This window comes from Leptopilina heterotoma, unplaced genomic scaffold, assembly GCF_015476425.1.
Source record: "Leptopilina heterotoma isolate Lh14 unplaced genomic scaffold, ASM1547642v1 Lhet_60, whole genome shotgun sequence".
NCBI lineage: Eukaryota > Metazoa > Arthropoda > Insecta > Hymenoptera > Figitidae > Leptopilina > Leptopilina heterotoma.
In genome coordinates this window covers 5,514,788-5,537,242 of record NW_025111138.1, presented here as the reverse complement: position 1 = coordinate 5,537,242, position 22,455 = coordinate 5,514,788, and the positions used below count along the sequence as shown (strand labels likewise).

General features: G+C 20.5%; 1 protein-coding gene across 5 annotated transcripts in view; it reads left to right on the top strand.

Annotated features, from left to right (window-relative positions):
• The window catches only part of LOC122509394 (sodium/potassium/calcium exchanger Nckx30C), a 134,509-nt gene that overhangs the window by 15,468 nt on the left and 96,586 nt on the right, over nucleotides 1-22,455 (top strand). For 3 of the 5 annotated variants that reach the window (XM_043623422.1, XM_043623423.1, XM_043623421.1), the window contains exon 2: nucleotides 4,830-4,853. The exons of the other annotated variants lie outside the window; for them this stretch is intronic. In XM_043623422.1, coding sequence (XP_043479357.1) covers nucleotides 4,830-4,853 — 24 coding nt within the window. The remainder of the gene's footprint in view (nucleotides 1-4,829; nucleotides 4,854-22,455) is intronic. 5 annotated transcript variants of the gene reach the window in all.

The following is a 22,455-nucleotide window of genomic DNA, read 5'->3' as shown; positions in this document are numbered from 1 at the left end:
AATAATAATTATAATTATTACATTAATCTAGTAATAAATTCAATAATGAATAAATTATAATGTAATATGATATTAAAAATAAGAATTCAAATAATATATATAAATATAATAATAGATATAATTATTATTGTTGTTACTATTGTTAAAACGTGGATATTGAAGGGGTTTGGAACTTTTTAGAAATCCTTTATATAATTTGAAATGAAATAAGTCCTGAATGGTGTATAGAATCCATTAAAGAGAAGAGAAATTTCCATTTAATATGTACGTGCAATATAGTTAAAGTACAAATACGTCATGAATTTTTAAGGCGATAACGCCTGCGCTTGTAGAATGGATACACGTGGAGTGTCCACGAGTATAATTCTAAAAATAGAAGAGAAAAAAAAATTAACTTATTGCTACTATGTTTCTATTTCTGATAAACTGACTGAAATTATAATTTAATACTATTTACGAATACGTTAAATGATAGATAGAAGTTTGTTTTTTTCTCAAAGACTTTATATCGTACTTTTTTCTTTTTTTCTTTTCTTTTCTTTTCTTTTTCGTGACAGATATATAGAGGAAAAATCAAAGATGTGTAGAAGATTAATGAATTGATGTGCAGTATATAAATGTATATTATTATTTATATACAATATGAGAAAGAGATATTTTTCCCAAATGGAATAATTTATATTGCCCTATAAATTATAATTTATTGAATATTGTTTTCGAAATATCAGTCGTGGAAAAATTGTTAAATATTTGGATTTGATTTTTTTGTTTCTAATTAACGGTATTTTGTCTGGAAATTACTTTCTAACTACTATCTAAATTCGTATTATCGAAAGTTGATTAGTGAAAAATTATTTTTTACTAATTTTTATTTAAATTGACATACAAAAATTATATTTTATTATTAAAATTATTTATTATTTATTAAAATTAAATAAATAAATATTTATTTCGTTAAATTTATATACTAATTCGTTTATTAGTGAATAAAAATGCAATATAGAAAATAGAATAAAAAATAATTTAATTGATAAATAAATAAAAATAATTTAAATAATTTTTATTCTATTTTCTATATTTTTTATTTTTGCTCACTAATAAATTGAATTAATTTCTTGGTGCATTAGAATTAATTTATTAGTGAGCAAAAATAAAATTTATTAGTTTAAACTATAAATGTTCAAAAGAAAAAAATAATTGAGAGTATTAAATGAAAAATTAGTGAAAAAAAATCAAATGTTAAATTAAACTAGTGAAACTATGGAAAAAGAGTGGAAAGTAAACGTTTAAAATTTAGTAGTGCAAATGCGATTAAATCAAACTAATCTTGAAATGAATTGTTGGTGTATCTCTATTAATTCAAGTAGTGTGAGTCGATTTTAGTCAGACATTCACTTATGATAATCTCTTCTAACCAAGTTCGCGAAAGAGATAGGAAATTATATTAGATAAAGCATAAGGTACAATATCATTATAATTTAATGTACCCATAACTTTATTACACATTTATAGTTGTTCAATAAAATGTTTATTAATTTAAAAAAAAATAGTCAATTAAATACTTGACTGTTATTAAATCAATATTTATTTCTATCAACATTTTTTTTTTTTTATATTGTCAATAATTTTTTTTAACACGTAATAATTTGTTTTGGATAATTTTTCAAATTTATAAATGACTGGAAGAAATGTTTTTGGTTTATTTAACTATTCAACTTAATTTGATTAACTTAATCTTATGTCAAATTTGCGTTTAAATAAATCAAACTTATCTCTTGAGTGTCTATAATTAATTTATGAATGCCTCCCCTATTAGATATATTATTATTATATATGTATCATAAGAAAAATGTACAAAGATATCAAGTTACCCTTCTCCTACGCCCCCTTTTCTTTCTCCAAAACTTGTATTGTTATTTATGATCGTCTTAAAAATATAAATATTATCATGTGGTATATTATGTATTTTATAATATATTATATTGTGATTTATTATAATATAAAATATATCATTACGAGATATTTATATAAATGCGTGTTTTCGAATTTTTTATTCTTCTCGTTAGTCCATAATTTTTGTTAATCTGAAGTCTGAACTTTTGGAGATTTACCACTTCCCACCTACGAAAAACAAAATATATTCTGATATTTTTATATTAATTATTTTATATTTATTATTACTTATATTATTATTATTATTATTATTATTATTATTATTATTATTATTAATATATATTTACTGTAAATTTATTTAATGTTTAATACTGTTTATTTTTATTAATTTCTTTCACGATAGAATAAAATTCCTTTGTTTAGTTCAGTAAGTTTCAGTATACTTTAATTTGTTTTTAAAAAATCGCTTTTTTCAATTTTTATAGATATTTATACTGTCCTCTAAATTTTAATTAGTTAAAAATAATTAATTTGATAGTAAAAAATCTGTCACAGATACAAATATAGTATGTAAATAAATTTAAAAAAAATTATCTTATTAATCGAAATTTTGTGAAATTCAACTGAAAATAATTAAATTTGTTAAAGAATTTCATTAAAAACTTTTTACAAATCGAATTTTCAAAGTATTTTAATTTAATAATTGATAAATAATTAAATTTTATAAAGAATCACTTTCTAAAATGTATTCATGTTTCTTAGTGCAAAGATTAATAATTGAAATTTTTATTAGTTAATTTAAAAAAAGACACACATAATTTTTTAATAAAATTGAATTTTCGCAAAGTTTTTTTGAAAATTCTAAAAAATAAGATTTTTCAAATTTTTTAATTCTATTGTTTCAAGATAATTGAATTTTTACAAACAAATAATTGAAAATTTTTGAAATAATTGAAAATTCTTTACATTCTATTAAAAATAATTAAATTCTTTTAAAGCATTTTATTAAAATTTTTCGAAAATAATCAAGGGAAGTTAGTCACCGTAATTATAGTTTTATTTTTAAAAATTTTGTTCGCAATATATTCAATTATTTTTATAAATAGTAAAGCTCATTGCAGAATTTCAATTATTTTTAATACAATTTTAATCAAATTCCTCGAAAAATGTAATTATTCTTAAAAATTTTATTAAAACTCGTCGAGAGAATTCAATTATTTCTATAAACTGTAAAAAAATTCTTGGCAAGAATTCAATTATTTCCATAAATAGCAAAATTCTTCAGATTTAGTAAATTCTTTTGAATATTATTTAAAAAAAGAATTTTTTACAAGAATTCAATTATTTTCATAAATTTCCATAAAATTCTAAAAAACAATTTAATTATTTTCAAAAGTAATAAAATTCTTCGCAGAAATTTAATTATGTTTAAATATTTTTTAAAATTCTTCTCAAAATTTCAATTATCTTTATAAATAATTAAACTGTTCTCCACAATTCAATTATTTTCAAAAATTTTACTAAAAGTCTACGCAAATATTTAATTATTTTCATAAATAATAACATTCTTTTGAAGAATTCAAATATTACTTTTATAAATAGTAAAATTCTTTGCAGAAATTAGATTAGTATATCAATAAATTTTAATAAAATTGAATTAATCAAATTTTTAATTATAATTATCAACTGACAAGATTATTTTAAAAAATTGAAAAAATTCTTTGTTTAATTCCATTATTTTCCAAATTTTTAATTAAAATTATTAAAAAAACATTATTTTCGAAAAATTTAAAGAAAATCGTCAAATTAATGTTATTATTCATGAAAACTCTAATAAAAATTTTTGAAACTATTTGTAGATTTATTCATGTTCGAAATTAAATAAATTTAATTTTTATGATAAAAAAAAACCGGGAAAAATTAGGACAAAGCCGGGAAAAACCGGGAATTTTGTTGAACAGAAATAGTAGACATTCTGAAATTATATTATTTAGAAAACTAATTTTTCTTAATAGACATAATGATTTGATTTATAAATTGAAAAATTTGATTAACTGAACAAAATAGAGAGCTTTAAATTAATTTGAAAACAAATTTTTTTTACCTGTATTTCTTTTGCTAATATTTAATAACACGAAGAGATTACATTTTTTGAAAGCGCTTTTGTTACTTTTTCATTATCAAATATTTGAATGAAATCATTATCAATATCAATTTAACTAGTTTAATTAGTTAAAATTTAATTTAAATTAGTTAAAATTCCTTTTAGTTTATGTTAAACTTAAGTTTAACTAATTTTTCAGTTATTTTTTACTTAAAATTAGTCTTTTTTTTTTACTGAAAATCAGTTATTTTTAACTGATTTAGAAGCAAACAGTCAGTCACTGATTGTCAATTAAAACTATGATTTTCAACTGATTAAAATTTAGAGAGATAATAATAATTCTTTACACTTGAAGCTTTTCGGTTGTAAAGGTTATGTTAACTACCCTTGTAAAATGCAAAAAAAAAAAATTATACAGTAAATAAAAATAATAAAGAAAAATAATAAAAATAATAATAATTAGTGTGTAATAAAAAGGCCCAATACGGACTATTAATATAATAATATATAAATAAATATAAAAGAAATACAATAATTTGTATTGTATATTTTATATTTATTTGAATATAAAAATAGACATAATATTATCTGAATTTGTCCCAGAAATATTAAAAATAATGATATATAATTTTGCACGTCTTTAAAGAGGAAAACAAAATTAAGATGACGAATTAAATGAATACAATATAATATGTTTTTGTATTTGTCTATTTCGTTGATGTAAAAAGCTTTCATACTCGCACTGCATTTTTTCGCGTTGTCATTGTTTTTTTTTCACAAGCTGTGAATTAAATGTCCTATGTGATAGTAACTGGGTGTTTCTTGCTTGCAGCACCAGGGCGCCGCCCAGGCATTGGTGAGTAGCATGCCCCTCTGGTTCCCCACTGTTTATAATGCTTCATTGTCAGCTTTCTTTTCTTTGTGCTTTTGCAATGTGTCCCATAAATATTTGTATATATGTATAAACGCTCTCTCCAATTACACTCTACTCTCACTATAATATGATACTTGATAGTTGATAGTAATAATAATTATTATTTGAAAAAAAAATACTCTGGCATAACATTTTCAGACAAAACATCAGACATTTTTTTTATGTATACATAATTATTTGTTTACTCTTCCCTAAGGGGTAGTGTTATATTACATACACGTTGGGGAAAAATTTTGATAGTTCCATACTCAGTTTTTATGAGGATATCAAATTGAGACAAAAAGAAAGTATCAAAATTGTTGCCATGCAACAATTTTGATACTTTCTTTTTGTCTCAATTTGATATTCTTAGAAAAACTATCATTTTAGGTGATTTGAACAAAATTTAGTATTTATTTCAAACTTTTGGTTTTATTTTCAAATATTTTTCTTCAAAGTATTAAATTTTGAATATAAGTCTGGGTTAAATTAATACAAAAATTGTGATCAATTTGGAATTTGATCCATATTTTTGGTATCAATTTGTTAAAATTTAATACTTTGGAGACACTTTGTATATTATTAATATTAATTATTCGATTACTTCTTTGGAATGTTAATATAAATTATTATTCTATTTTGTCATGAAAGAAATATTTTGAATGAAAATATTTTTTTAGAGTCTAGAAAATATTTAATTGAATGAGCCAATTAATTAATTTGTATCGAATTCTTGTTGTTTTATTTTGTCAGTAGTAATAGTAAGTTTTAGTCAGACAAGTGTTCGTTTGAATTTTTTTAAAATTGAGTGTCAGGAGGAGGAAAGTTTGTTTATAATATTAATATCAGTAGTAGAGGTAAATTATAGTCAGACTGAATTTATTTTTCTTTATTTTTTAATGCTTTTTGTAGTTCAGTAACTTTTTGAATTAGTAACAAAATAGTTTTAATCAGAAAAAACATTCTTGTACTCTATAATAGTTTTAATATCAGTAGTGGAAAACTTTGTCAGTCAGATAGAAATTTGTTCAAATTATTATAAATTTTGGATTAGTAGTAACAGACAGTTTTATCCAGACAAAGAATTCTGGTCTTCTGGAAATTTTTATGAGTAGTAGAAGAGTCAATTTTAAGTCAGACAGTATTTTAGGAAATTTTTATGAAAAGCTAGTTAGTAGTGAAAGATTCTTCTAGTCGTAAAAAAAATTCCTGTCTTTAATAACAGTCAAAAATTTTCTCCAAATTTTTATAAATGTAATCAGTAGTAAAAGACAAGTTTAGTCAGACAGACAATTTTATCGCTAAGAAATTTTTTATATAAGTGGTAACAGTAAATTTTATACAGACAAATGTTTGTAAAATTTTTGTAAACAGCAGGTTAGTAGTGACAGACATTTTTAGTCGGACTAAATTCTACAAACATTTTAAAAATATAAGTTGAGTAATAAAAAAAATTTCACTACTTATGTAAAGCCTCAAAGAAGATAGTAATCTATCTTCTGTGAGGCTTTAAATAAGTAGTGAAAGTCAATATAAACTTAATATAATATAAATATATAAAATTTATATAAAATTTTTAAAAATATCTAAACAGTAGTGTAAAATATGTGTATAGTCAGACAAAATTCTGCAAAAGTTTGGTAAATATCGCAGTTGAGTAGTTTAAGAAAGTTTTTGTCAGACAAAGCATTCGTGTCTTCAAGGAAGTTCTTATCAGTAGTAGAAGTCAATTTTAGTCGGACAACATATTCCATTCAATTTTTATAAATATGACAGTAGTAAAAAATATTTTTAGTCCAACCGAACATTTCTGATTTCTACGTAAATTTTTATTAGTTCAGCAGAAGTAAATTTTCATCCATCAAAACTCTACTATTTTTACTGAATATAAAATCAGTAGTAAAATACACTTTTAGTCAGACAAGACTTTAATAGTATATAGAAAATTTTATATCAGTAGTTAAAGGTCAGTTTTATGCAGACATAAAATTTCTGTTCTGTAATAATTTTCTTATCAGTAGTAAAAGACAGTTTAGAACGAGAGAAAAGTTCATTAAAATTCTAATAAATATTAGATCAGTAGTAAAGGACCATTTTAGTCAGACAAAATTTTTTTTTACTGTAAGTAGGATATTAGTAAGTAGTAAAAAACATTTTCAATTATATAAAAAAAAAATATATATATATATTTTTTCTGTACCATAGTTAATTGTTTATCAGTATCAGTATAGTAAAATATAGTTTGGTCAGACAAAAATTTATTCTCTTATTTAACCATCGTATCAGTAGTTCAATATAATTTCGGTCAGGCAAATATTTGGTTCATTCAATAAAAAATGTTTTAAAATAATTGGATATAATTTTTCTATATTTCAAAAAAAAACTTTTTTCAAAAATTGAAAATAATATTTTTGGTGACATTCAAAAAGTACGTAAGGCTTTAAGGGGGGTCCAGCTATTTCTTAAGGTCAATAGAAAAAATGTTTGTGAATGTGGACACTTATATTAAAAAATTTTTTTTTATAAAGGAAAATTATTTCCAATAACAAAATAGTAAGGATAATATTAAAAATTTGGTTTTCATCACCATTTGGAAAAACTTTGTCTATCACAGATAAAACTTGTTACCAAGAAGACAATAATTTATGGAATAAACAATTTGTATGCTTATATCATTGCTTTTTTTTTTGCTCGCAATTATTGTTTACTATTCTTCATATATTATGCTTTTTGCATTCTCCATACAGTATTTCGATTTTATCAATGTATGAATAAAGGAAAATAATTTTAATTCTATTAACAATTAATTATTTATAGGAAAATCAATTTGAAAATTTATAGGGTTATTACTATATTGTCTGAATGTTGCACGAATTTATTAATATCAGAAATTTTTCTAAAATATTAGAATAATTTTTTTAGCAATAAACAAATTTTATAGGTTTTATAATTGATATCCTTAGAAAAATTGTGATTCGTCTGTTTTTACAAGTTTAGGAATATTTTTCTTTTTTTTTATATTGTCATGTTTTATACTACCTATATAATTATATAGTATAATAGTTAATTGTATATTTGAAATTTGGAAAAAATTGGTGCATTGGAACAAAAGATATCTATTTACGAATATAAATATTATTTTAGTCAATATTGCAGATATATCGTGAGGGAAAATATTTGTAATTCACGACTTTTCTTGTTATTCAATTTCCTGTCTCACAATATGTTTAGAATTTTAATAAGTCTTTATATAATAGAGTTTTTTTTTCTATTTAAATATTTACAATGAAAAGTTGGAGAAGATAGGAAAACAAAGAGATGAGTTGAAGGTGAAAAAAAATTATTTTTTTATATTCCAGTGGGAGAAATACACGATTGGCATAATATTTTTACTTAATATTAGTTTTTTTTTTATTTTTGTATTTGGTTATTATTGTATTATTTTATAATTAGTTATTTTTTTATTATTTTATGTTTAGTTATTTTTTTATTATTTCGTATTTAGTTATTTTTTCTATTATTTTATATTTAGTTACTTTTGTATTTTATATTTTATTTTAGTTTCATTTAGTTTGAATTTCGTGAGAATATTTTTATTTATATTTTAATAATTTAAATTATTACTTTGACTATTTTTCTTATAAATTATCAAAATTAATTTGAAAAATATATATATTGAATTCGATTTGATTTTTTTTCTTTGAAATGAAATAAAACTAGTTCAGTGGGAAGAGTTTCTACTTCCGTTTGTAATTGAGATAGGACATTATTCCTTTTTGTCCTTCTGTGATAGACGAAAGCGCTCTCCAAAGAGTAGGCGGAAAGATACTCAAACGTTTTTGTCCAACAGTTTGGTTAACACTGCGCTCAAGTGTTTGAACATATAAAGAACAGGGTGTTATTGCTTTGCTTTTAAAAGAAGAAAAAATTGTTGAAAGTTTAAATTATCAATTATAATTAAATGATTTCTTTTATTGTAAAAATTATTAAGTAAAATTAAAGCCTGTATATTTTTTTTTATCATTTTTCTATATTGAAACAAGAAAAAAGGAATTAAAAAAAACCGATAAATTTAGGGAAATTTTTTTCTGATTTTATTAATTCTTTATGAATTTATTTATATTAATTATTAAGTGTTAAATTAATTATTCCTTTATAATTTTTTTATTTATTTATTTTCTACCTATTTTTTTTAATATTGTGAAACTTATTTATTAAGTATAAACAATTAATAAAATTAGTAATTAAATAATTAATAAATAAAAGTTAATGAAATGAATTGATAATTAATAAATAAATAAATGAATAAAATAAATTAATAATATTAATAAATAAAAAATAATGAAATAATAATGAATTAATAATTAATAAATAAAAATTAATGAAAAAATAATGAATTAAATTAATATATAACATTTAATGAAATAATAATCGTTAGTGTATAATAATTAATTAATTAATAAATAATTAATTAAAACCATATATTTAATAATTTTCTTTATCAATTTATATTTATTGGTAAAGTTCATATAGATTGCTCCTTAATTTCATACGCAATATATTTTAGTGATTATGAGGGGAGAATTCTGTGGGCGCGTTATCGTATATAAATAAAGGAAAGAAAAATTGATAAATTGAAAGGAAAACACATAAATTACTGTATATTGTAAAGGTACGTTTATTTTCTCTCCTTTTTTTTATTATTTTATTCTTCTATCCTTAATGACAAATCAGTAGGTATTTTATTGAAAAGTCAGTTTTTCCATAGAGTTGCGAGTTCAGCAAAAATAAAAAAAAAATTCAACGTAAATTTGCGGAATCGACGTTTTTTTTGCGATGAGTTTTAAAAAAGTTGAATAAAATAGAGAGCAAGGCCGTCCTTAAGGTGGCCTTGATTCGGCAACCTGGCGCAAAAGATGTCACCAAGAATCGAGTATAACTGGTCCATTGTTCGGATGTGAGGAAAAGAGACTTGAACGAATCCCTCTCGGCATACTTGTTACATTTTACTAACAGAGTACTTTTGAAATATTGCCAACAACGATAAAGACACAAAAAAATTTTTTTTACTTTTTTTTTTTTTTGCTTAAATAATGACTATTCAATTGGTTTTTTTTTGCATAATGCTTTTCGATTGACTTCGAAATTTTTTTTGAGTAAAAAAAATTACTTAATAATAATCGAGATTATTCTGTTTTACAGCTCAAATTTTCATGGCAAAAGTTTGACAATTAATTTGTAAATAAACAATTAATTTGTAAAAATAAAAAAATTTATTTTACATTCAAATATCCGATATTGCTTGACATCAATTAAATATTTACTTGAATCAAATAATAGAACTTTAAAGAATTTATGAAATAATTAAAATAAAAATTTATTTAAAAATTAAAATAATAAAAAATTATTTTTTGATTTTGTTGATTTTTGTTTTTACAATTTATTTTCAAAAACAATAGACTATTATTTATTAATAGAAAATATTTTGTAACGTTTCTCCTTTTTGTATTGAAAATTGTTTTTTCAAACCAGTATATGTAACGAAAGAAAAATTATTATGCAGTGTCACAGAAATGAAAAATTGCGATAAACGTGTTGCAACAATTGAAAATTCATGAATAATCAATATAGACATTCTTTCGAACCAATTTCATTTTTTCTTTATTTATTTTTTTTTTTTTTTGAAAAAAATTGTTCACCTTTTTTTTTTTTGTTTGCTAAAAACGAGATAAAAGATTGATGTGATGCATGGATTGGAAAAATTTCGAAACGTAAACTTAAGGTCAAATCGTTATTCATGTTTCTCTTATGATTACACATGAAGTTGACTATATTACGTGAAAAAAAGGAAAAAAAAAAGTTGAATGGTAATATTTCCGCTCGCGATTAATTGAAGTAAACGCTATGTAGAACAACGCATTTATTTATAGAAGGAAGTTTAAATATTCGCATAAAAGCTTCGTGAAAACAATCTAAACTCATCATATATACGTAAAGAGTAAATATATATACATGTTTTTGACGTCATCAGAACAAGAAAAGTGGATCTCATCACGCATGCTTGACTTATGAATGTAGAAAAGAATTTAAAAAAAAAAGAAAATTGAAGAAAAATGTTCATTTGGATTTTTTGTTGGGAAATTTTTTTTTTGTATCTTCTTTGCAAATTTTTCATGAAATTTTGAATCTGTAGGAACAATTCTAATTTCTTTTTTTAATTTTCTTTTATTTTATTTTCTATATAAAAATTTATTTATTTTTCTACATATAAAAGTGATGGCAAAATTTTTTTTTTATTCAAATTAAAGAAAAGGAATTTATTATTTAATTTATTCAGAATTATATTTTATTTGTCGTATTTATTTATTAGTTGAGTGAATATTTTTTTTAATTAATCCTTTTTATTTCAATAAAATTAATCTAATTAATTGAATTTTAATATTTTCCTTTTGATTTTTGAATAATTTCGAAATTGTTCTAAATTATTTTGAGAAAATATATTTCATAGAAGAAAAAAAAACTAAAAGTTATAATAAAACGAAAAGGTGAAAGTTTTATTTGGTTTAATAGACATTATCTGAGGTAAAATTTAGGCAAAGAAACTTTTTTAAATTTTGAATTGTTTGAAAATTTTTGAAAAATGAAATTTCAAAATGAAAATAGAGAATAGAATAAAAATTGCACTGAAGGGAAATTTAGGTCAAATTTTTCACTTGGTAAAATAGAAAATGTTTCAAAAGTAAAAATTTGAAAATAACATGAAAATAAAGTATAAATAAATTTTATATGAATAATAGAACAATGTTTATAAATAATAAATAAATATGTAATAAGTAAATAAAGAATAAGTAATAAATAAATATAAATAAATAAATAGAAATAAAGAAATAAATATGAATAAATTTAAAAAATAAATATAAATAAATAGAAATAAATAAATAGAAGTAAATAAATATAAATACTTATATATATATATATATATATATATATATATATATAAATAAATTTGAATAAATTTTGAAAATAATTATATGGTAGGCATTTTTTATTATCATATATCAGAGAAATTGAATTAATACTCAAAATGAAAATGTTTATTGATTTCGCGTTACTTTTAATGAAATGTGTATTACCGAAGTATTTAATTAGTGCCCGTAATTATAGACTATTCGTAACATATGCGATTTCACTATTGCATTAGACATTTTCTTTATTAAACCTGCAATAATAGTGAATAAATATGTGATACTATATTTTCTCAAACCATTAAATTTTATTGATTATATCGATTAATTTCTAATGAGAAATTAATGTTCATTTTTACAAAAAAAGAAATTAGATTAACAAATTTTTTTTTATCTTGAATTTACAAAAAAAATATATCAACCCACTGCGATCGTGTATTTCAACAATTTGCCTATTAACCCATTTATATCGATTCTATAAAAAAAATTGCTTTTATCAAACAAATTTTGTAAATTGGAATTTTTTTCACACAAATATATATAAAATTTGTGATTCATATAATTTTTATTTATTTTCTTTTTTTTTTTTTTTGCAATTATTTTAGCCAAGGTTTTTAAAAATTGTTTCCTTGAACGTGGCACTATATGAATAACCGCGAGTTCATACAAGTGTAAAAGCTCTTTGTCATAATTCGACGTGATTCGACGTTGTACGGTTTTAATTATACAAATTGCTTCCTGGGGTTTACTTTAAATCGTGCTTATATCTTTGACTCAAAGTCAGTATATCCACTCTCTATACTCGGTTTATAATTTCGAGGGAATTTTTTATTTTTCTTCTTTTTTATCTTTCAATTTTTCTTTTTTTTTCCCCAAGTAACATTCAATCTACTGCCGAAAAAAACATGACAGCAATCTCTTCAATTTTAAATGTATACTGTATTTATATATATAAGGAGGAGGTATATAAAAAAAATACTTCTTAGCTTAATTAATTTCGGCTCAAAAAAATGTTTGATGTTTTTTTTTTCTCTTGAGTGTAGAGAGAAAAATATTAAGAAAACATTTTAGTTGAGATTTCTGTTGGTTTAGATAGTAAAGAGACTTTTTTTTTTAATTTATCGTAAGAAATGGGTTGACAAAATTTAGTTTGTAAAAAATAATTTTTTTTGTTTATTATATGTTTGCTTTTGAAGTAGTAAATTTTACTAATAAATTAGTACGCAGTTTTTCTAAGTATATCAAATTCTTTAAAACGATTAAATTATTTTCAAAAAATATTCGAAATTCAATTATTTTTAATATCTAGAATTTTCATGAAATTTCGCAAAAGAATTCAATTATTTAAAAAAAATTGATAAAATTCACTCAAAATTCAATGATTTTCATAAATAATAAAATTTCCACAGAAATTCAATTAATTTAGAATAGTATTATCAAAAAAATTTCGAAAAAATTAATTTAACATAATTTTTATACAATTCTTTACAATAATTCAATTACTTTCACTATAATAATATTTTTCATGGAAATTCAATTTTTTAAAAAAGTTTTTGATAAAATTCTAAACAAGAATTCAATTATTTTTATAAATAATAAAACTCATAGAAGAATTTTAATTATTTTTAATACTATTTTAAATTAATTAATCGAAAAATTCAATTATTTTCATAAATAATAAAATTCATAGTAGGATTTCAATTATTTTTAATACAATTTTACAGGAATTGCTTGAAAAATGTACGTTAAAAAAATTTACCTCTTAAAAATTTAATTTCAACTCCTCGAAAAAATCAATTATTTACAAAAATATTAGAATTTTTCACAGGAATTCAATTATTTTCAAATATTTCAATAAAATTTTTTTGAATTAATTCAATTATTCTTTAAGATTTTAATAAAATTCTTCCCAAGAATTCAATTATTTATATAAATTATTATTCGAAAGAATTCAATTGTATTGATAAATAACAAAATTATTCCCGAAAATTCAATTATTTTGAGGCATTTTAATAAAATTTTTTGAAAAATTCAAGTATAAAATTAGTCGAAAGAAATCAATTATTTAAAAATTTTTATAAAATTCTTCGCAAGAATTTTAAAATTATTTTTATAAATATTTAAGTTTAATTTCTCGATAGCTACTTTTTTTACTACTTTTTTTATTTTGAAAGCTACTTTTTGCAACTTTTTTAAAAATAAATTATCGAGTGCGAAGTCTGCCCTTTTTATGATAAAAAATTTGGGTAAAAGTTTCTTGGAAATATTTAAAAAATCGTTTCGCAGTGTTGGGCCAATATTGGCGATAATAGTTGTTTCGATATTTAGCCAATCTTCAGCCTTGGCAATTTTCCAGTGGAATTTTGTATTTTTTTTTTATATTTTCAATACAAGAGGTTTTTCTATATTTATTTACTATTCGAGTAATAAAAAGTTTGTGGTCATCGTTATCATTTTATTGTCATGCAGTATAATAAATTTTACATTACTAGAATAGTATATTAAAGCGGTTTAGTATAAGTGATTAAAGCTCATTTTATTTACTTATCATTATTATTATTATTATTATTATCGTCGTATATTTTTGAATAAAGGCGTTGATAATAGTTAAATAAAAAATAGTGTATAAATAATATTAATATTATTAATTAAAACATTATATGTAATATAATTAATTATACACCTAATGTTATATTCAAAATGTAGTTTAATAATTATAATTTATTTACACCCTATATAAATAAATAATATATTTATCACAATAGTAATTATAATAATAATATAAAATAAAAATATAAAATATAATATCTAAATAAGTAACAAATTTTTGTGACATTTACACTGAAAAAAATTTATTTGATTTAAATAATTGTTTACCTGTCTATTATTATCAAATAAATATTCACTTGAATCAATTAATTTTTATTTAAGTTTAAATATTTAAATTAATTGTCTATTATCAAATAAGTATTTATTTGATTCAAGTAAATATTTACTTGAATCAATTTTTAGTTGAGTCAATTAAATTTTATTTTCTTCAAATACTGAAATCTTTGGTTCAAATACAATTTAATTGACTTAACTAAAAATTAATTGATTCAAGTAAATATTTATTTGATAATAGACAAGTAATTAGTTATTTGAAATAAATGAATTCTTTTTTCAGTGTATTTGCTTGAAATACTGAAATTATTGTTTCAAATAAAATTTAATTAAATTTAATATTGACTAATTGGCTAATATTGATAAAAAATAAAATTTACTCAATGAACATTATTTGATTCAAGTAAATATTTCTTTGATAACTTGTAATCTGTTATTTGAATCAAATAAATTCTTTTTTAGTTTATTTTAAATATATTTGTATGTAAATATATAATTTATATATTTGTATGTAGATATATAATTTATATATTTGTATATAAATATATAAAATTTATATATTTGTATATAAATATATAATTTATATATTTGTATATAAATTTATTTACAAAAATATAACAATATTTTATGTTATATAATATGAATCGTATTATAAAAATAATATAAAATAATGACAAACGTTGTACAGATATTTGTAAAAAGTAACCATGAAATTTATATTTCATGGTTACTTTTAAATACAGTTTGTTTTAAAAATATTTTTTTACATAATAGTTATTCACATGAAGAGGCTAAAACTTAATTGATGAGAAATATTTTATAGTCAAAGCGTCGCTTAAGAGTATAAAATATATGTGAAAAAGGAAAGGTTAAAATATTGTGTGTAAGGGTTGAGGTAAGCGGCTTACCTGCGCTCGGTTTCACACACGAGTACTATGCTCGTTAGTAGCTTCAGGCTTTAGATTTTTTTTCCACTTCTTCTTCTACTTTTTCATCTGATAGCTCTCGTAAAATTCATGTTGACAACGAACAATCTAATTCTAATTGTATCTCACATGCTATCTGACTTTATACATGCGGAACAAATTAAATTTTTTTGGTTAAAAAATTATTTTAACTGATTCGATATAGAGAAAGGTGTTAATTTCATTATAGTGGGAATTTTATTTTTAGATGGTGGATATCGAAATTCGTTTAGAATATTTACAGGGAAAATAAAATTTATAAATGGAAAAATTAGATTTAATCTCCCAATACATTTTATTTAAAAATTAAATCTAATTTTTATTATTGTTATACTGAAAAAATAATTATTTGATTCAAATAACCGATTACTTGACTATTATATTATCAATTAAATATTTACTTGGATCAATTTTTGAGTCAATTAAATTTTATTTGCTTCAAATACTGAAATTATTATTATAAGTCCGTTTTTTTGAAAAAAAGGTCCGTAAATTAAAAAAGGATGAAAAGTTCGTAAATTGTACGATATAATTTTGAGAATTTTAGAGAAATTACAAATAATTGTTGAAAGTCAATTATTTTTAAAAGTAATAAAATTCTTCGCAAAAATTCAATTATGTTCAAAAATTTTTTTAAATTCTCGTCAAAATTTCAATTATCTTTAGAAATATTAAAATTCTTCTCCGAAATTCAATTATTTTCAAAAAATCTAAAAAACATTGTCAACATTTCAATTATATTTATAAATAAATAGCAAAATTCTTCGACAAAATTCAATTATTTTCAAAAATTTTAATAAAATTCATTAAAAAATTTCAATTATTTTCATAATGAATAATATTTATCACACGAATTCCATTATTTTCAAAAATTTTAATCCATTGTAAAATCCATTGCAAAATTTCAATTACTTTCAAAAATAATAAAATTCTTCGCAGAAATTCAATTATCTAAAAAATTTTAACAATTCTCGGCAAAATTTCAATTATCTTTAGATATATTAAAATTCTTCTCCGAAATTCAATTATTTTCAAATGATCTATAAAAAATGGTCAACATCTCAATTATTTTTATAAATAAATAGCAAAATTCTTCGACAAAATTTAATTATTTTCAAAAATTTTAATAAAATTCATTAAAAAATTTCAATTAATTTCAAAAGCAATAAAATTCTTTTTAGGAATTCAATTATTTAAAAATTTGTTGATAAAATTTTTAATAGGAATTGAATTCCAAGAAACATTCAATTATTCAATAAATTATTTATTTTTGTATTTAAATAATTGAATTCTGGTAGAATTTTCTCATAAACATTGATTTAAAAATAGATTTCAGTTAGAATCTTAGATTATAATATAATTGAATTCTTTCGAAGAATTTCATTAAAATTTTAAAAATAATTGAATTTTATCGAGACATTTTTTTTAAATTGTCTTAAAAATAATTGTATTTCTACCAAGAAAGTTTTATCAAAACTTTTAAAATGTTTGAATTTCTGCTAAAATTCTGATATTTTTGAAAATAATTGAATTCTTGCGAAGGTGTTTTATTAAGAATTTTGAAAATAATTGAATCTCTGCAAAGATTTTTATTATTTCACGAAAATATTTAAATTCTTGCGAAAAATTTTATTACAATTTCTGAAAGTAATTGAAGATCTGCTAAGAATTTTTTTCTTTTTAATTTATGCCAAGAATTTTATTAAAATTTGTTGATAACGATTTTTTATGGGAATTGAATTTTAAGAAACGTTCAATTATTCAATAAATTATTTATTTGCATTTTATTTGTATTTAAATAATTGAATTCTAGTAGAATTTTCAAATAAAAATTGATTTTCATTTCATAAAACTGAATTTCAGCTAAAATTTTAGATAATAATTGAATATTAAAAGCAATATAGTGTGAATTTTAAAAAATAATTGTAGGTTGTATTTAATTTTTTTTTCGAAAAAGTTTAATTGAGTTTTTTTAATATTATAATTATTATAAATTATTTTTATTAATAATTATTATTAATTATTATAAAACATGAAGAAATCGATGACTTATCGAGTCGAAGACTCGGAGTTATGGATTTCTTCATGTTTTATAGTTATGAAAAATTGAATTTTCAGTTTTAAATAAAATGTTCTCTTATTTGATTTGGCCTGATTCTATTTTTGTCAGTTGGTCCGTAACTGGTCCGTAATTTTTAATTTTTGGTCCGTAAAGTCAGTATTTTAAAATATTTTCACTGCTTCGAGCCCTGATCAAATAAATTTTTTGTTTCAATGTATTATTTTACTACTATATTATTTTTATTATTATTATTGTTCTTGCTATTGTTGATCTTATTTTTATATTTTTTTATTGTTATTATTTTTCTTATTTATTTTTTACTATTACAATTGCTATTATTTGTAAAGAAAGGATTGAGAATATATAGTTATAGAAGGGAAAAATGCTTTTACACATTTTGAATTTATGAATATTTGATTTGATATTGAGTAAAAGTTTATATATATATATATATTCAATATATCTCTCAATTTCTTTGTACTTAATAGTATGAGGTTTGAAACTTTTGCCAGTTTTGCGACAAGGATCGTCAGAAGCTCACGGACTTATAGGAATTGCTTGTGACGACGTCTGCACTTCTGACACTCGACCCAGAATATATTTTTCGCTTAAAACCTTTGGCCTGACGTTATCAAATTATTAAGATTTCGAATAAGAATAAACAAGAATATATGCAATATATATAGTAATATATAAATAAAGTCAGTCAGCAAAATCGAAACAAATTGATGATAAAATTTTATTTTTAAAACATTTTCACCGAAGTATTTCTTTTTTTATTTTACTATTAGTTTTTATTGTTTTATTTTTATATTTTGTTATTTTATTGTTATCTCTCTAAATTTGAATTAGAGTAAACATTTTTACTAATTCAAATTTATAGTTTTTTTAATTTTTTGTTTTTTTGTTTCTTTATTTCTTTTGTTTTTTTTATTCTTCTTTGTTTTCTTATTATTTTTTGTTCTTTGTTTATTTTGTATTTTTAATTTATTTTATTTATTTATTTTGTATATTTTATTTATTTTCCTTATTTTCTTTATTTTGTTTCTTTATTTTTTCTGTATTTTTATTCTTTTGTTTATTCTGTTTTTATATTCTTTTGTTTTGTTATTTTTTGTATTTTTTTTAATTGTTTTCTTGATATTATTCTTATTTTTATCGCCAGTCATGAATTTTTTTTTATTTCATTCATGTTTTAAATTATATTTTCTATTTTTGGAGGAATTTAATTTAAATGAGAAATTTTGTATAATGTTAGGAGGGGAATAGTAATTTGTAAATTAATGTTTATAAATATCGTGACATTAAAAGTTATTACGTCATAAATTCGGTAGTTTACAAATCGATTTAGGTGTGAGACTAATAGAAATATATAATGGCAGCTCTTAAACGCAGTAGTAGAAGTCAGTTTAAGTCAGACTGAGAGAGATGAGTAACAATTTCCTAGAATCAGTAGTGCAGAAGCAATTTATGTCAGACAGTGATTTTTGCTTTTGGAAATTTATATAGGTATATTTTTTATTTTAATTTTTATATATTATAATATAAATTTTTCTATTCTTAATAAAAATTGAGTATTTAAAACATAAAAAAATTTAATAAACAAATAATAATAAAATTAATATTAATAAATAATAATTTCTAATAATAAATAAAACATTTTTTTGACAATAACTATTAACTATAGAAACAAATTGAAAGAAAAAAAATATTAATAAAATAGAATAAGTAATAAAAATGAGGTAATAAAAAAATAAAATAATAATAAAAGAAAAGAATAATAGAAAGAAAGTAATAATAAAACAAAATAATATAATAAACAATAAAAATAAAATAAAAGAAGAAAATGAAAAAGAAGGAAGTAAATTGAAAAAAGGGAAAAAAAATAAAAAAATTGAGACAGAAAAAAATAATTGTAACTAAATCAATAAAATGTGGGTGTCAATAAAAAATCGAATTTTTCTTTGTTTAAAATAATAAATAAGTTTCGACATTGAATAAAGTGTGTTAAATGGAAGCTTCATTGTTGCCTCGTGTTTAGGACTTTCTCAGAAGTCAACAAGCTCCTTGCTAATTAGAAAGTTCACTAACCCTTTTATAACAGTTTCGAGCATCTCCCTCGTTATTAGAATATTTTAACTTTCAAATAATTTTCAAAGTTTATTGACACAATATAATTTTTTCCTACTTTTCATTTTTCTTTTCTTTCTTTTCTTTTTAAAAAGCTGTAATTTAAAACTACTTATAACATTAATTTTTCTTTTTTTTTTTGTTTTCTGTAATATGTCAAAGAAGTTAATTGTTTGTATCAACAAACTGCTTCATTTATTTTATAAAACAAAACTTTAAATAATTAGATGCGCGAAAGTTTCATTCACTGACTCTCTCACTCTCTCTTTGTGTGAATTATTCAAATTAAAATTAAAAATACTTTTTCAATTATCATAAAATGAATTTAACATGTGCATTACTAAATTTATTCCTGGTTACTTTTATACTGTTTTTTATTTCATTTTTTATTGTTGATAATGTTTGTGTAAGAGGGGAAAAAAGAAGTATAGAAACGTTTTTCTTTTGAGAAGAAATTTTGGAAATTTCATTTTTTTTAATTAATGCAATTTAATTGTTTATCGCTTACTTAAAAAAAAAATTTTCTATTTATTCTTTTCACTTTTTTGTTGATTTTTTTTTTGTTTCTTTTCGTATTTTTCTTTATTTTTATTTTTTCTTTTGTTTTATTTGTTTGCTGTCCGTCGATTTCCGATAATAAAATACAAAAATTCTTTTATGAGAGTCAAAAAAAAAAAAAAAAAAAATGATCAAGTTTTTACAAGTCCTTTTTTTATTTATCTGAAAACTGTCTCACTAAAGAGGTGACATTATACTTTTGCGAATCTCCGGCAATGTACAAATGGACTAGATACGACACTAAGAGCTGAGAAAGAGACAAAAGAGGCGCAAAACCGCCAAGGGCGCTGGTAAATAGTAATGATTCTTTCTTTACAAAAAGAAAATTTAAAAAACGAAAAATCGGACTTTAGAAACTTCCTTCTTTTAGTTTTGTATATCTTGTTACAATTTCACATTTTTTCATACCCCAATACAAAATATATTGTTGAAAATTATTTATTTTCATCTCTAAATAAATGATTACAGAAAAAAAATTAATTTTCTTCTGTAAAGCTCTAAATGTTTACAAAAAAATTTATATTTTACTTTAAATAAATGTTTAGGAAAAAAATTAATTTTTCTTCTCTTAACAAATGTTTTAATTTTTTTTAAGCAACGATTTATAGAACAGTTAAATTTTTTCTCTAAACAATTGTTTATAATAAAATTAATTTTTTTCTTTAAACTTTAAATTTAAAAAAATCAGTTTCTTAGACTCGTTTTGTTTCACTGAAAATAAATGTTGTTTTCAATAAAGAGAGGGTTTTTGATTCAAAGAAAATTTCTTTGATTTAAACAACTTTTTTTATTTAAACAAATTTTTTTTGAAATAAAATTTTTGTGACAACACTAAATTAAATAAACGAATTTTTAGACTTTTTTTCTATTTTTAATCGACTAAAGCAACTTTTTTTGTTCGTTAAAATCGATTCGAAGCCTGTATGTAGTAAAATTTACTAATTGAAATTTACAAAGTGATTCAAGTAAATATTTATTTAGAGTAGTAGTAATTACAATTATATTAATAGCATAAGTTAGGTAGTAATAGTTGATTAGTCAGAAAAAAGTTATAGGTACTTATAGTTTTGTAATTTTATACAAAAATTCTTTTGTTTTCAAATATTTAATTAATATAAAATATTAATTAAATAATCTTAATCGTTTTTGTGAATTAATAATAGTTTTTGCAAATTAATAATATTTTCTGCAATGAAAGCAGAGCTCGAACTGGGTCATTAAATTTTAGAGAAATTACAAATTATTGCAGAAATTCAATAATTTTAAAAAGTAATAAAATTCTGCGCAGAAATTCAATTATGTTCAAAAATTTTTTAAAATTTTCTTCAAAATTTCAATTATTTTTAGAAATAATAAAATTCTTCTCCGAAATTCAATTATTTCAAAAATTTTAATAAAATTCTTGTCAAACATTTAATTATTTTCAGAAAATAATAAAAATTTCACAGGAATTTAATTATTTACAAATTTTCTATAAATTTCTTCACAATAATTCAATTATTTTCATAAATAATAAAACATTTACAGGGATTCAATTATTTTCGTAAATAATAAAATGCTTTTTAGGAATTAAATTATTTTCATAAATAATAAAACTCATTGCAGAATTTCGATTATTTTTAATATACAATTTTAATCAAATTCCTTGAAAAATGTAATTATTCTTGAAAATTTTAATAAAATTCGTCTAAAGAATTCAATTATTTAAAAATTTGTTCATAAAATTATTTACGAGATTAGAATTTTAAAAATTATTCAATTATTCAATAAATTATTTTTCTACATTACAAATTATTGCAGAAATTTAATTATGTTAAAAAATAATAAAGTTCTTCTTAGGGATTCAATTATTTTTAATACAATTTTTGAAATAAATGTTTTGAAAAATATAATTGTTTTTTAAAAATTGTTAAAATTTATCGAGGGAATTCACTTATTTAAAAATTTATTTGATAAAATTCTTTATGAGCATTTAATTTTAA